Raw genomic sequence first — 17,489 nt, 5'->3', positions numbered from 1 at the left:
ATATTGGATGTGATTTAGTGTGTATGATGTCTGGATAAGAGTAAGACTATAATGTGCGATGTCCAAATAAATAATAACCCAGCCAATTTGCATGTTTGAGTGTCTATGTGTGTAACATGAAGTGAGTATATGCTTAATATTCAGGATGATGATTGTAATCCATATCGTATCACTATCAGAGTTGCATCATAATTACCTTTACAACGCTCAAACGCATTAAGAAGGACAGATATTCCACAAATGAACTTTTAACAAGGCACACCTGTTAATTGAAATGCATTGCAGGTGACTCCCTCAGGAAGTTGGTTGTGAGAATGCCAAGAGTGTGCAAAGCTGTCGTCAAGGCAAAGGGTGGCTACTTCGAAGATTCTCAAATATAAAATACATTTTGATTTGCGTAACACTTTCTTTGGTTGCTACATGATTCCATCTGTGTTATTTTATAGTTTTGATGACTTCATTATTATTCTACAATGAAGACAATAGTAAAAAAAATAAAGAACAACTCTTGAATGAGGAGGTGTGTCCAAACCTTTGACTGGTACTGTATGTCAGATCACTCTAAGTCTTGTGTCTCTGTTGTTGGCTTTGTTGTTTCAGCAGCACCCAGCGGGGTTGGAGGCCGTCAGCCCCAGTGAGGAGGTGACTGACATGGAGGACAATGACGAGGAGGACCTGGGAGTGTTGGACGACCAGCGGAGCATCATCCTGCATCTCCTCTCCCAGCTCAAACTGGGCATGGACCTCACCCGGGTAAGACAGCTGACGCTCTCTTCATGTCTTTTCCTTGGAATGTTAGAGCTGGTATGGCCAACACAACACTTACTGGTTCACGGAAGAGATTTATGTAGGAATGTCATGATTTATTTTTAAGACAGCCAACACTCTCTGCTCTCTTCGTACAGTGGCTTGCGAAAGTTTTCACCCCCTTGACATTTTTCCTATTTTGTTGCCTTACAACCTGGAATTAAAATAGATTTTTGGGTGGTTTGCATCATTTGATTTACACAACATGCCTACCACTTTGAAGATGCAAAATAATTTTTGGGGTGAAACAAACAAGAAATAAGACAAAAAAACTAACTTGAGCGTGCATAACTATTCACCCCCCCAAAGTTAATACTTTGTAAAGCCACCTTTTGAAGCAATTATAGCTGCAAGTCTCTTGGGGTATGCCTCTATAAGCTTAGCAAATCTAGCCACTGGAGGGAGCTGGAGCAAAACTGCTCCAGCTCCTTCAAGTTGGATGGGTACCGCTGGTTTAAAGCAATCTTTAAGTCATACCACAGATTCTCAATTGGATTGAGGTCTGGGCTTTGACTAGGCCATTCCAAGACATGTAAATGTTTCCCCTTAAACTACTCGAGAGTTGCTTTAGAAGTATGCGTAGGGTCATTGTCCTGCTGGAAGGTGAACCTCAGTCCCAGTCTCAAATCTATTGAAGACTGAAACAGGTTTCCCTCAAGAATTTCCCTGTATTTAGCACCATCCATCATACCTTCAATTCTGACCAGGTTCCCAGTCCCTGCCGATGGAAAAACATCCCCACAGCATGATGCTGCCGCCACCATGCTTCATTGTGTGGATGATATTCTCGGGGTGATGGGAGGTGTTGGGTTTGCACCAGACAGCATTTTCCTTGGTGGCCAAAAAGCTCAATTATGTTTGGAGTCTCCCACATGCCTTTTCGCGAACACCAAACATGTTTGCTTATTGTTTTCTTTAATTTAAGCAATGGCTTTTTCTTGCCATTCTTCCGTAAAGCCCTGCTCTGTGGAGTGTACAGCTTAAAGTGGTCCTATGGACAGATACCCCAATCTACGCTGTGGAGCTTTGCAGCTCCTTCAGTGTCATCTTTGGTCTCTTTGTTGCCTCTCTGATTAATGCCCTCCTTGCCTGATCCGTGAGTTTTGGTGGGCGGCCCTCTCTTTGCAGGTTTGTTGTGGTGCCATATTATTTCATTTTTTAAATTAATGGATTTAATGGTGCTCCGTGGGATGTTCAAAGTTTTGTATATTTTTTTATAACCCAACCCTGATCTGTACTTCTCCACAACTTTATCCCTGACCTGTTTGGAGAGAGCTCCTTGGTGTTCATGGTGCCCCTTGCTTGTTGCAGTCTTTGGGGCCTTTCAGAACAGGTGTATATATACTGTGATCATGTGACAGATCATGTGACATTTAGATTGCACACAGCTGGACTTTATTGAGCTAATTATGTGACTTCTGAAGGTAATTTTGTTGCACCAGATCTTATTTAGGGGCTTCATAGCAAAGGGGTGAATACATTTGGGGCGGCAGCGTAGCCTAGTGGTTAGAGCGTTGGACTAGTAACCGGAAGGTTGCGAGTTCAAACCCCCGAGCTGACAAGGTACAAATCTGTCATTCTGCCCCTGAACAGGCAGTTAACCCACTGTTCCCAGGCCGTCATTGAAAATAAGAATGTGTTCTTAACTGACTTGCCTGGTTAAATAAAGGTAAAAAAATATATATGCATATTGTATTTAAAACAAATATTTATTTATTTTTTAAAACAAGTTTTTTTTCTTTTTACTTCACCAATTTGGACTATTTTGTGTATGTCCATTACATGAAATCCAAATAAAAATCCATTTAAATTACAGGATGTAATGCAACAAAATAGGAAAAATGCCAAGGGTGATGAATACTTTTGCAAGGCACTGTAGTTTTCCCTTGGAATGTTAGAGCTGCTATGGCCAATGCAATGTTTACCGGTTCACTGAATAGGAATGCCTTGTTTATGTACTGGTATGTACATTTCACTAGCCTGCTCAGTTGTGTAAATTCATCAATAGCATCAAAACGGCAATGGAATGACACAAAAAAAAAGCTTTTAGTTTAAGTTATGACTAGTCCGCCTCTTTATTGCTGTTCCCTACCAGCAATCTAGTGAAGTGTCTCCCTCATGTAGTTTAACGGCCTTGTTTACCAGGTGGTGCTGCCCACGTTCATCCTGGAGAAGCGCTCCCTGCTGGAGATGTACGCTAACTTCATGGCCCACCCGGACATGTTCCTGTCCATCACGGCTGGAGCCACGGCGGAGGACCGCATCGTACGCTTCGTCGAGTACTACCTTACCGCCTTCCACGAGGGACGCAAAGGAGCTGTGGCCAAGAAGCCCTACAACCCGGCACTGGGCGAGACATTCCACTGTTCCTGGGAGGTGCCTCGGGACAGAGTGAGGCCCCTCAGGTCTCAGGGCCCCAGGGAAGCTGCCTCCAGGGGCCCCAACAACACCCAACAACAGGACGATCCATCGGGGACTGAGTGTTACCGGGTTCGCTTCGTGGCTGAGCAGGTGTCACACCACCCGCCCGTCTCAGGATTCTACTGCGAGTGCCCAGAGAGGAGTATGTGTGTCAACACCCATGTGTGGACAAGAAGCAAGTTCATGGGCATGTCCATTGGTGTGTCCATGATAGGGGAAGGTGAGTGAATTGATGTGCTTTGGGTTTGTTGAGGCTCAGTTAACTTCTTACGGCTGAAATCCCGTTAAAGGGATTGATTTGACAACAGCCAGTGAAAGTGCAGGGCGCCAAATTCAAACAACAGAAATCTCATAATTAAAATTCCTCAAACATACAAGTATTATACACCATTTTAAAGATAAACTTGTTGTTAATCCCACCACAGTGTCCAATTTCAAAAAGGCTTTACGACGAAAGCATTCCATGCGATTATGTTAGGGTCAGTGCCTAGTCACAGAAAAACACAGCCAATTTTCCAGCCAAAGAGAGGAGTCATAAAAAGCAGAAATAGAGATAAAATGAATCACTAACCTTTGATCTTCATCAGACACTCATGGGACTTCATGTTACACAATACATGTATGTTTTGTTCAATAAAGTTCATATTTATATCCAAAAATCTCAGTTTAAATTGGCGCATTATGTTCAGTAATGTTTTGCTTCCAAAACATCTGGCTCTCTGCAAAACATTTTGCAGAGAGCCACATCAATTTACAGAAATACTCATCATAAATGTTGATGAAAATACAAGTGTTTTACATGGAATTAAATATATACTTCTCCTTATTGCAACCGCTGTATCAGATTTCAAAAAAGCTTTATGGGAAAAGCACACCATGCAATAATCTGAGTCCAGCGCTCAGGCACCAAAACAAGCCATACAGATAACTGCCAGGTTGTGGAGTCAACAGATGTCATAAATAGCATTAGAAATATTAACTTACCTTTGATGATCTTCATCGGAATGCACTCCCAGGAATCCCAGTTCCACAATGAATGTTTGTTTTGTTTGAGAAAGTCCATAATTTATGTCCAAATACCTCCTTTTTGTTAGCGCGTTTAGTTCACAAATCCAGATTCATGAGGTGCAGGCACTTAGTCCAGACAAAGTCAAAAAAGTTATATTACAGTTCGTAGAAACATGTCAAATGATGGATAGAATCAATCTTTAGGATGTTTTTAACATCTTCAATAATGTTTCAACCGGACAATTCCTTTGTCTTTAGAAATAAAAAGGAACAGAGCTTGCTCTCACGGCCGCGCACATGACTTAGCTCATGGCATTCTGCCAGACTTCTTAGTCAAACAGCTCTTATTCGCTCCCCCTTCACAGTAGAAGCCTGAAACAAGGTTCTAAAGACTGTTGACATCTAGTGGAAGCCGTAGGAAGTGCAATCGGACCAAATTTTACACTGTATATTGGATAGACAAAGACTTAACCTACAAACCTCAGATTTCCCACTTCGTGGTTGGATTTTTTCTCAGGTTTTTGCCTGCCATATGAGTTCTGTTATCTACTTGGCACCACACGTCCCGCTAGGGCACCTCCCCCCACTGCTCAACTGACACAGTAGCACACAGAACGCAAAAAATATTCTTAGAAATATTTAACCTCCACACATTAACAAGTCCAATAGCTCAAATGAAAGATAAACACCTTGTTCATCTAGCCACCAAGTCAGATTTCTAAAATGTTTTACGGCGAAAACATAGCACATATTTATGTCAAACCACCACCAAAGATAGGCTAATTTACATAGCCATTTTGTAGAACAATAGATGCAATCACAAAAGCAGGATTAAAAGTAAAATAATTCACTAACCTTTTGAAAGTCTTCATCAGATGACAGGAATAGGACATGTTATACAGTACATTTATGTTTTTTTCAATAATATGCTAATTATATCCATAAATCACGGTTTACATAGAAGGTCATGGCTAAAAAATGCTACAACAATGCCTGGAGAAATTATGGTAACTCTGCCAGATAACAGAAATACACATCATAAACGTTGACTAAAAATACATGTTCTACATATACTTAGAAAGATACACTTCTTCTTAATAAAACAGCTGTGTTACATTTATTTTTAACTTTACAGATTTCGTTCACTAGGCTATAATGTGAGTCGGCGCTCAGGAATTAGCATTTTGGCTCCTCCACAGAAACCCAAATTTAACACATAAATGTTCCCTTACCTTTGCTGTTCTTCCATCAGAAGACCTGGAAGGGTTTATACTTACCAAAAACAGCTTTAGTTTTGAAGTCTGTGTCTTTCGGTTATCAAACACGACATATTTCGGTTGAAATGCAGCCAAAAAGTAAAGTTAGTTCGCACCAAAACGTCGAAATTACATATTATATGTCGACTAAACTTGTCAAACTTGGTTCAGAACACAGCGTTAGCATGCTATATAGCTTCACCGCAATTCTCAGGACAAAGAGAAACACACGCATCGTTTAATCAATCTTGAAAGAAAGACAGCACAGGCGCAGATTGCTCGTGAGAGTAACCTGTATTCTCGCGCGACCGAAAGGATTCGCCCGTCATTAATCTTGTGAACGCGCGATTCACACAATGAGAAGCCCCATTGAAAGCGGACACCGCGCTGAAGGCATAGGAAGTGTTCCCAGGACCGTAGGTGCTTGGGAAGGGTGGGGGCGATGACGTCAAAGTTGGGCCAACTTTTTGGATGACAAGAGAGAGTTTGGGAGAATGAGTGCCCTGAGAGTTCTGCTTTACTTACAGACATAATTTAAACGGTTTTAGAAGCTTTAGAGTGTTTTCTATTCAATAATATTTATTATATGCATATATTAGCAATTTTTAACAGATTTCTTTTCTGTTTACTATGGGCACGCATTTCACCAACGGGGGCAGTATTCTGCCCTAGCCTTAATTAAACTCACAGACATCATGCAAACAGTTTTAGAAACTTTAGAGTGTTTTCTATCCAAAATCTAATATGCATATCTTAGCTTCTGGGCCTGAGTAGCAGGCAGTTTACTCTGGGCACCTTATTCATTCAAGCTACTCAATACTGCCCCCCAGCCATAAGAAGTTAAATGCTGACACCATAAGTACGTACATGATTGAGTTCAAATCATAAACTCAGCAAAAAAAGAAACGTCCCTTTTTCAGGACCCTGTCTTTCGAAGATAATTCGTAAAAATCCAAATAACTTCACAGATCTTCATTGTAAAGGGTTTAAACACTGTTTCCCATGCTTGTTCATTGAACCGTAAACAATTAATGAACATGCACCTGTGGAACGGCCGTTAAGACACTAACAGCTTACAGACGGTAGGTCACAGTTCTGAAAATGTAGGACATTAAAGAGGCCTTTCTCCTGACTCTGAAAAACACCAAAAGAAAGATGCACAGGGTCACTTAACGCATCTTCTCGACACATCACAAGAGAAGACAGACAGCTTTATTTTTGATGGGTGTTGTGGAATTGAAAAAAGTAATCATTTTAATACATTTTAAATGTTTACAAATTCGCTGCACTGAAATTAAAACTTCCTAAAATGAACACTCTGATTATAGTGATATTATTTCTGATTTCGCAAACATTGTAAAGTATGTATAGAGAGGATGTAATCTAGAGCCAATCCAATCCTCTATCTTGCTATTGGCACACTGTCACTGGTGTAGAGAGGAGTAGGCAGGAGGCAGTCACAGGTATAGAACTACTGAATATATTTAAGCACCATAGATCAAAGCGGGATGAAACCCAAGCACAGTTGTGCTCAAAATATATCTTCATAAACAAAAAGGCACAGGGCGAACCCAAAGTGCAAAATATAAAGTACTCAGGAAATAGTAAGAGAGATTTCTCTCAGGAAAACAAGTAACATTTGCAATGACCGACAAAGACAAATGGCACTATAGTGATAGAGTGGGGATTGGAACCAGGTGTGTGTAATGATGATGATGAGACAAGTCCAGGGTTGATGAGTGAAGGGCGTTTACCAGGAGTAGGTTCGGCGTCAGCTAAAATGACGGCAACGCCGAATGCCTGAGTTGGCCAGGAGGGGGAGCCAAAGCGAAGGCTGCTGTGACACACACTTGTTGAATTATGCAACAGAACATGACAACAACAGTAATTAATGAGGCTGTCTAGACGGCGCAGGTGAGTGCAGGTAGACCTAGGCCAGGGGTATTCAACTCTTACCCGACAAGGTCCGGAGCCTGCTGGTTTTCTGTTCTACCTGATAATTAATTGCACCAATCTGGTGTCCCAGGTCTAAATCAGTCCCTGATTAGAGGGCAACCATGAAAAAACAGAGCGGAACAGGCTTTGAAGTCCAAGAGTTGAGTTTGAGGTGCCTAGGCAGAGCAAGTTTTTGGTGGTTGAAGTCCTGTTCCACCACTTTATGTTAATGTTTCATATATGCAAATACTCCCAATGTATTTATGCAAATTAGGCACTTATAATTTTCATTATTTTTACACGAAAGATATTTTTAAAAACCTTGATACCATTAGAAAATGTATATATGAGTGCATTCTAAGAAAACATTTTGACATTTTACAATAAATTGATTACCTGAATTCCCACAAAAATTCCTGAACTTCGTTCGTTATTTTGTCCATGCCAGGAAAATGTTTGATGTACCTTTTTTTAATAACTGGTGAATCATACCACAGGATTTGTGCGTTCACCGTGGGATTGCTTTCGAAGCACGACGGTGACCCTCTCACATTTCGAGGCCTGTGTGGTTTGGAATCTGGATGAGTAATGCGCCTCTAATGAAAAGATAAACCTTTTTTGAGCGGCTGATATTTAGTGCTGCGTTGCTTGGTGCTGAGTAACATGATATTTGGTGTAGAAGAGAGTACAGTAAGCATGTATCAGATACAATCTTGTCCTGCTGTGATTTGCAGTGGCTGTGGGTTGTCATAGACAGCACGGTGGGTCAATGTGAGGTTTGTAAATGCTCGATTTTTTTGTGCCTTATTATGCTCTCAACCAAAGACAGTATTAATTCAGTGACATTGGACAGTACAGTACATTGCATACACAGTATGAAGAGGTGGACAGGGTAAGACCAGAGGGTCGGGGAGAAGGATCGATTGCGAAATACATTTTTTCCCCACTTGTAATATAGCCAAAAGAGTATATGCCAGGCAGTCATGGGATGAACTTCCACATGATTTCTCTACTGACTCAATTATAGTAGTTAGCAATAATACATGTACGACCACAGGCATGACATTCATTTAATCAGGTGTTCTGTGGTAATTACGGTTGCAAACTCAAACCGATTTCATTCAAGGAGATTGCACTGCTTATACGAAAGCTAATAGTTAACAGTAGAGGGCGATAGCATTGACTAGATGCTTAAGCCATTTTCTATGCTTTCCTATGGTTTGCTCTTGGGTTAAGTGATAACCCCCATAGGTGTTTTTGCAGTGGAAGATAATTGGTTTTATGAGTAAGACAAGAAAGCAATAGATGGGCAACCCACAGAGCAGGGGCTGGTTGGAATGCTCATTTGTACTATATGTCCCATGACCTTATGACCCAACAGGCTGTGTAGGTGAAGAGATGTTGTGCATTAACTTTTAATGTCCTCCCTTATGGGGAATCCAGTCCACGTATCCCAAAAGATGGTACTGTGAACATCACAAAGGGAGAGAAATCAATGCATGGGGCGATCTGGGGTCGTGCACAGTGGGCGTCCTCTGTTCTTCCTGAGTAACGGGGGGGGGGGGGGTTGTTAGTGAGGCTGAATGTATATATTTATGGTATGGAAATACTGTATTTTGCAGAGGATGTGGCCATTTATTTTCCCTAGTGGTCTCTGCAAAAGCTTCTGCAGTGTTCTACGGCATGTACATTTTTATTAAAGGGTCATCTAGATTAGTGACGGGCTATTAGGAACAGAACCAATTGAAATTATGTTCTGTTATAATCTCCACCCGGCACAGCCAGAAGAGGACTGGCCACCCCACATAGCCTGGTTCCTCTCTAGGTTTCTTCCTAGGTTTTGGCCTTTCTAGGGAGTTTTTCCTAGCCACCGTGCTTCTACACCTGCATTGCTTGCTGTTTGGGGTTTTAGGCTGGGTTTCTGTACAGCACTTTGAGATATCAGCTGATGTACGAAGGGCTATATAAATACATTTGATTTGATTTGAAAGGAAAATCAGTAAGAGCCACATACCAAACTAAATCGTTTGATTGAATTACTGACTCCCAACATCTTATTGTACATTATAGACAAGGAGCAACACGGTGCAAGGGTAAGTTTCTGGGTTAGATCCAAATGCAGATTGAGTAATAAGCAATCTGTTTGCGCTATCATATCAACTCCTTGTCAGTTGTCACTCATTGTCTTAACTTAACCAACCATGTACAAATGGTTGCAAGAGGTTCCAAGAGAGCGGAAACAGCCTGGGATGAGACCAGCACCAGTAAGATGCTGACCTTTATCTGACCTGACCCTGATCTTTCCCTCTCTGCTCCCAAAGGGACCTTATGCCTTCTGGAGCATGACGAGGAGTACGTCTTCACGCTGCCCTGTGCCTACGCCCGCTCCATCCTCACCGTGCCATGGGTGGAGCTGGGTGGCAAAGTCACCATCAACTGTGCCAAGAGCGGCTACTCAGCCACAGTCACATTCCATACCAAGCCTTTCTATGGAGGGAAGGTACACAGGTGGGTCTCTCTCTCTGTCTCTCTGTCTCTCTGTCTCTCTGTCTCTCTGTCTGTCTCTGTCTCTGTCTCTGTCTCTGTCTCTCTCTCTGTCTCTCTCTCTGTCTGTCTCTCTGTCTCTCTCTCTGTCTGTCTCTCTGTCTCTCTCTCTGTCTCTCTCTCTGTCTCTCTCTCTGTCTCTCTCTCTGTCTCTCTCTGTCTGTCTCTGTCTGTCTCTCTGTCTCTGTCTCTCTCTGTCTGTCTCTCTCTCTGTCTGTCTCTCTCTCTGTCTGTCTCTCTCTCTGTCTGTCTCTCTGTCTGTCTCTCTGTCTGTCTCTCTGTCTCTCTCTGTCTCTCTGTCTCTCTGTCTCTCTCTCTCTCTCTGTCTCTCTGTCTGTCTCTTTCTCTGTGTAAGAGAGATTATTTGAATGCTCTTTTTTTATTTATCCTTGACATTTTTTGTCAAGCAACTAGTTACCGACATAAAAACACCATTTAAGGTTGATATCTGTGTAAAACGAAAAATAAATCTCTCTTTTGTATAATCATGGTCCCTGAAAATATAGACTTAATATATAAAATAAAAACAAGTTTGTGATTAAAGCACCACATTTGGAATATAGGTAGATGTATGTACCTTGAAAATATATAGTTATTGAGCCACCCCAGATTTGGGAAATTGTCGATTTGGACGTGGCACCCACTAGTATAACGAAGAGGACTCAAATGTAAATACATATTTAAATTCCAGTCGATGTCTCTATACCAAGTTGAGTCTCATCTTTCGGGTGCATTTGGAACTGAGTTGATAGCCCATAGCATCCCAAAGTTAGAGCTAAAAGTCTGACAGCACCAGTGTCCATATCGCTAATATATCAGTGGCTGTTTAAGGTTGTACCGTTATGTCAGATTAGCTCAATCACCAATTTCCCAACCTCCTGAGTATCACAGGAACACAACACTTTGAATGGATAACAAAGACATGTTCATGGCAAGTTGCTATGGATGAAATGGATCAAAATAACTGTTCAAAACATGAAAACGCAAACAAAAAACCTGTCTATTTTTAAATGTCAGATTTGACTACATGTGTGAAAGTGTTAAATGATATGCTTATTTTGGGGGATTCAATTGAAACCATTTACTTGTGTTATGAAAGATTAATAAAATAAGAAGTGTTACTGTTTAACAGAAAGTGTCATTTTGCCATCAGTTCCAATCACCTGTTGGTGCTTTTAGGGTTAAACCATTAATAAATGACAACACTTTTTGTACATAGGCCCCCCCTATTTTAGGGTACTAAAAGTATTTGGACAAATTCACTTATATGTGTGTTAAAGTAGTCAAAAGTGAAGTTATTTGGTCCAATATTTCTAACATGCAAATGACCACATCAAGCTTCTGACTATAAACTTGTTGGATGCGTTTTGCAGTTTGTTTTGGGTTGCGTTTCAGATTATTTTGAGCAGACGAGAAATGAATGGTGTATAATGCATTGTCTAATTTTGGAGCCACTCTTATTGTAAATAAGAATATAATATGTTTTTCTCGACACTTCTACATGAATGTGGATGCTACCATGATTACGGATAATCATGAGTGAATTGTGAATCATGATGAGTGAGAATGTTACATACATTTCAAACATTCTATTCTTATTTAAATAAATAAATAAACATGGCACTGTCCAAATACTGTTTGACCTCACTGTAATTCAATATTACTATGGCAGCACAATATATCATAAGAGTAATGTTGAGCAACGAGATGGGCTGCCACAAAAGGAATTTTCTGAACATTGCTTGCTATGTTCCTCTCAGGGTGACTGCAGAGATCAAACACAATCCGACCAACACTATTGTGTGCAAGGCCCAGGGGGAGTGGAACGGAACCCTGGAGTTCACCTATAGTAGTGGGGAGACCAAAGTGATTGACACAACCAAACTGCCAATCATCAAGAAGAAGCTCCGGCCTGTGGAAAAGCAGGGACGGAATGAGTCCAGGTAAGATGCTCCTGGGTCCAAAATGCTGTATTTTACGGTCCCTTCTTAGTGGACCAGGGTCGTGTTCATTAGGCACCAAACAGAAGTAAACAGGACTGAAACGAAGAGGGACTATCCGGACTTGTCCAATAAGAAATATACATTTTTGTTTTCCGTTTCAGAAAGTTTTTAAATGTTTTTGCTATGGTGTATACTGCACAGTAGCCGTTATAGTAGCCATCGTGTTACCTAATGTGTGTTTTTTTGCTGGCTGTGGATATTCAAGATCATTTATTGACTAATTACTGGAATAATGAATTGACCGAATGTTTAGTACTTCATTTTGGAGCACCGTTAAGGGTTTTTACATAGAGATGTCCCTTTTAATCAACTATGTCAGTAGTTACCCTTAACCGTTGCACCAATCCTATATCACCTATAGTCTTAAAACGTCAGTTACTATATTCTACTATATACTATATTCTATATTCTACTATATACTATATTCTATATTCTACTATATTCTATATTCTATATTCTACTATATACTATATTCTATATTCTCCTTCTGAAAGTCGTCTTTATTTACTAGACTAAAGCTGAAAAATGAGGTAGTTAACAGGGTTATAGGCTACCGGAATTAAAACACAGTTATCGAGGTGAGAATCTCCACAGGTCAGTATACATGAACTTCCGCACTTGAACTCAGAAAATACTACAGTACATACATTCACCAGACTTTTGAGGGCGAGATGGTCTTATCAACTGAGAGGGAAATAATGAGAACCTCACAACTGTGAAATTATAGGTTCCTCCACCAGGAGTCGCCAGTGGGCTTGGCTAGGCTGTCAGTCTTACAATAATCAGTTACTGCCACCACTTTTACACAGACACAGCGTCAATGCAATGAGGTATTTACTTGAATGTGATTGTCATCTGGTTCAATTGAGTTTCTGTTGTGATAGAGCGGTACACAGGGAAAAACGGTCGGTCAGGGGTCCTGGTGTTTGGCGCTTTCGGTCGAAGAAGGCCCTCTTCGGAGCTCAAGCATAGGCTCCCTGTCTCTCTCAGTTCAGCTCTCAGTTTGTTCAGTCCAAATGGATAGTGTTTTAAGGCACTCTGGTGCAATATCATTTTGGTTTAGTTCCCCTTTTGAGCGCGTTGAAGACTGTGGTTCGTAATGAGTGAACCATTTTTCAGTTTCAGCAGAGTTCCTGTTAGGGGATTGTTCTGTCTGAGTTGGATAAGGCTTCCTTGATCTGCGTGTGGTTTCCAAGAAGATGGGATCATATTTTCCAATGATGTGTCTTCGCACCTGATCTGATTTCTGTTTAGTAAGACCTCTAATTTATAGGGGTTCTTTGAGAAGGTGGGCTCTAACGGACAGACAATGTCATTGGGACCGCCCAGTTGATCCGGGGAACAAAACACATTTACTGCTCATATGAGATGAACCTGAGATTTCCTCATAAGTGTTCACAGAATTTTTAAAGGAGTTTTGATAAAGAAAAACAATCGCTAAGATGAAATACGTAGTCTGTGGAGTCCAAATTTGACCATGATAAAGTCCAGACATTTTATGTTATAAAATCCACATTATACCTTTTAATAACATGAGGAAAAGTATCACAATGTACACTGAACAAAAATATAAACGCAACATGTAAAGTGTTGGTCTCATGTTTCATGAGCTGGGATAAAAACATCCCAGATATGTTCCATACGCACAAAAAGCTCATTTCTCTCAAATGTTGTTCTCAAATTTGTTTACGTACCGGTTAGTGAACATTTCTCCTTTGCCAAGATAATCCATCCTCCTGACAGGTGTGGCATATCAAAAAGTTGATTAAACAGCATGATCATTACACAGGTGCACTACTCTAAAATCTGCAGTGCCACAGAGCGTGCAATTGTACTGCAGACTGCAGGAATGTCCACCAGAGCTGTTACCTGAGAATTGAATGTTAATTTCTCTATGATAAGCTGCCTCCAAAGTCGTTTTAGAGAATTTGACGGTACTTCTAACCGGCTTCACAACCGCAGACCACGTGTATGGCATTGTGTGGGCGAGCAGTTTGCTGATGTCAACGCAGTGAACAGAGTGGCCCATGGTGGCTGTGGAATTATGGTATGGGCAAGCAGGCATAAACTATGGACAATGAACATAATTGCATTTTATTGATTGCAATTTGAATGCACAGAGATACCATGACAAGTTCTTGAGGCCCATTGTTGTGCTAATAATCTGCCACCATCACCTCATGTTTCAGCATGATAATGCATGGCCCCATGTAGTACCAAGGATCTTTTGTACACAAGTCCTGGAAGCTGAAAATGTCCCAGTTCTTCCATGGCCTGCATATTCACCAGACATCTCACACATTGAGCATGTTTGGGATCCACACCCCTTCCTTTTAAGGCATCTGTAACCAACAGATGCATATCTATCTGTATTCCCAGTCATGTGAAATCCATCGATTAGGGCCTAACGAATTTATTTCAATTAACTGATTTCCTTATATGAACTGTAACTCAGTAAAATATTTGAAATTGTTCCATGTTGTGTTTATATTTTTGTTCAGTATATATATTTCCAGGTTATATCAACATGTCAAGAGTCCAACAGTTTTAATACAGTGAAGAAATGGGTTTAGTTGTCCTTTTGCTTCTGATGACCTTAAAAAGCCATAAAAAGGGTCTGCTGACAACTAGCAGCGCATTTAGAGTTGTAACAGGATGATAGGGAAGAGCAGTTTGTTCTGTGATTGGTTGAAAGGGGGCACTGTCAATTACAGAATCTGTAGGTCTTGGAATGGAATGTCATGCTCTGTCCACTCATCTTGGGCTCGTGATTCCCAATTATATACATTTTGTTTATGTGTCTGTGTAGGCGGTTATGGCAGCATGTCACCAAGTCACTGAAGGAGGGGAACATGGACGAGGCCACGGAACACAAGCATCGTCTAGAGGAGCGCCAGAGAAGGGAGGAAACGCAAAGAGCTGCGGATAACTCGCCCTGGACACCCACATATTTCAGCAAAAAGGTACCGTTCCAGGAGGAGGTTGAGCCGGGGTTAAATATAAAACTATATGTTCAATCGTATCCCTTACTTTGGTTGATCATACCTTTTATCTGACTTTTTACCCTGCTTGTCTCTCTGGACCCATGAAGTGCTGGAGCTCGGCTCTTTGACCTAACCTGAAAGATAACGCCTGAGCGGAGGTCCCACATCCGGTTTTCAGCGGAAAATGGAGCAGGGTTGAATGAGCTCTATCCCTGAAAACCGGATACATCTGGTTGTTGGTACCTCCACTAAGGGTGCTTTGTCCCAAGGTGCAGGAGCCCGGCTCCAGGTGAATCCAGCTCAATTTAACCACGGATGCTCATCTGGTTTTTGTGTCTTTGTTCTTGCCTTGTAGGGAGAAGGCTGGATCTACCACAATACTCTGTGGAAATCTCACTGGCACAAGAACCAGACTGCTCTAACAGAGTGCCTCTATCCCCCTAAATGAGGGACTAGGCCAGGGGAAGGATAATGACGGAACAGCGTATTGAGGGAGTGATGCCACTCTCTATTGGGACCTGAGATACTGACTCTTAATGACATGGACAAAGGACACACTCATGTGGATCAAGGTGCCAAAGTGGTTTCCACTTTGAACTACGTGGGTGGGGCGGGAAAAATAACGATTTTTATAGTGTTCGAGGTAGAGCATTTCGATTTTTTGCAAATGCACAGTATGATATGATTTGCCACCTGTATTTTGTACCAGTTGTGTTGACACGTACATGGTCCATTTTGGTCCAATCGCCTTTATTTGTCATGCAGCATCAGAATGCAATGGTAGAAGAATGCAGATGGCATCAGATGGAATCAGGAGGAGTCCATTGCAGTGTTGGTGGAATACAACCGTGATCATGGCAGAGATGCGTTTGTGTTACATGAGTTCCCGTCCTGTTTTTAACAAATGCTGATGACTAGAAGTTGCCAATTTCCTACCACTTTTCCATTCCACCCATCCTTATCCCATCCCAACCTTTGGAAGGAGTTTTGACCATTCCTGAACGGAGCGGTCTGCCTCAGCTCTTCCATGCAAACAGATTTCCCATCACTCTCTTCCCCACTTATTGCGGTCGTAATACCACACCGTCACTGTCTTTTCTTTAGGTTCCAACGGCGTGTCGGACTGTCCATCTCCCGGTGGGGTCTTTCCTCCTTCCAGGGACGTGTCCTTAGGTTGGCATTGATGTCACATAATTAAGCTGGGGCTGTACCCAGCTCACGCACTCCTCATGCTAATATCTCAGTGGGCTGCCTCTGCATTGAATATGGATGAGGTGCACAGGAAGACACAACCACATTCTCACAGAGGGGCACAGTCTCTCCAGATGTCCTTCTGAATTATATTGTTGACAGGATATGAGGTACAGTGGTGGTGGTAGAGGGGATGTTTTGGGTCATGCATAGCTATTATACGTTTACATTTTCACAAAATGTACTAACTGACGTACAGTATATACTGTGTATACATTTAGTTAAATACTATTATATAGTGCATTCGGAAAGTATTCAGACCCCTTGACTTTCTCCACAATTTGCAAAAATACCTGTTTTTGCTTTGTCGTTACGGGGTGTTGGGTGTAGATTGATGGATTTTTTTATTTATTATGTTGATCCATTTTAAAATAAGGCTGTAATGGAACAAACGTTACAGCCTTATTCTAAAATGGATTAAATAAAACAATTTCCTCATCGACCTACACACAACACCCCATAACGACAAAGCAAAAACATTTTTTAGAAATGTTTTCAATTGTATAAATAAAAATATATACCTTATTTACATAAGTATTCAGACCGTTTGTAATGAGACTGGAAATGTAATGTGGAAAAAGGGGTCGGAATATTTCCAAATGCGCTGTATCTGATTGCCTTTATTATATTTATTATTCAGCCAAACAACTAATGGAACATCTTTGTTTTTAGTTTGCTCCATATTTTAGTCTTAGAATAGTGATCTAGATTATAGTGATAGTGATCTATATTCTCTGGTTGTGAAGTCATTTCAACCATCCATGACTTTAGACTGTGTCTTGCAGCATTACATTGTAGTACTATCATGGTGTCTCTATTAACGTCAGGATCTCCTTACAGTCCAAATTAGAAAATCAGCAGGGATGAAAAGTAGCTGTCCAGTTTCTTGCAGCTACTGAGTAATTTGGAGAAGGGCCCGATTCCAACTTTAAAAAATTGCGCATTTCTCACGCATGCCTTTCCTACGCACTTCTCAATAGTTGGTATTCAGACTTACCTTATGAAAGTGCCTACCGGGCTTTGCAGGTGTGGTTCCCTTGCACGCACTGAATAAATTAAACTGCTGAATTACCATCCCACTTCCTGGTTTTCATTCAATAGGGTTTTCAATACATTAGCCATCCCTTTAAATACGGTGTGCCTTTCAGTTTGAATTTTGTCGAAAGACTCAATAGAATATATTGAGAGAACAGAATGTTAGGGATCATTGAAATAAAACCATCTAAATATATGAATATTTGTCTCAGTTTCAGCACCAATTGGTCGATTTAAGAATACTC

At 41.1% G+C, this 17,489-nt stretch overlaps 1 protein-coding gene across 4 annotated transcripts in view; it reads left to right on the top strand.

Moving 5' to 3' along the window:
• LOC109903740 (oxysterol-binding protein-related protein 10) overlaps nt 1-17,283 on the top strand; it is an 87,483-nt gene extending 70,200 nt beyond the window's left edge. For 3 of the 4 annotated variants that reach the window (XM_031788532.1, XM_020500637.2, XM_031788534.1), the window contains 6 exons: nt 601-753; nt 2,953-3,448; nt 9,749-9,935; nt 11,732-11,914; nt 14,784-14,937; nt 15,314-17,283. In XM_031788532.1, coding sequence (XP_031644392.1) covers nt 601-753; nt 2,953-3,448; nt 9,749-9,935; nt 11,732-11,914; nt 14,784-14,937; nt 15,314-15,406 — 1,266 coding nt within the window. In that variant the 3' untranslated portion in view covers nt 15,407-17,283. The remainder of the gene's footprint in view (nt 1-600; nt 754-2,952; nt 3,449-9,748; nt 9,936-11,731; nt 11,915-14,783; nt 14,938-15,313) is intronic. The other variant, XM_031788533.1, reaches the window with a different exon arrangement.
• Nucleotides 17,284-17,489: the final 206 nt, after the last annotated feature.

Source organism: Oncorhynchus kisutch, linkage group LG14, assembly GCF_002021735.2.
Source record: "Oncorhynchus kisutch isolate 150728-3 linkage group LG14, Okis_V2, whole genome shotgun sequence".
Classification (NCBI taxonomy): Eukaryota; Metazoa; Chordata; class Actinopteri; order Salmoniformes; family Salmonidae; genus Oncorhynchus; species Oncorhynchus kisutch.
This window is presented reverse-complemented; position numbering and strand designations above follow the sequence as displayed.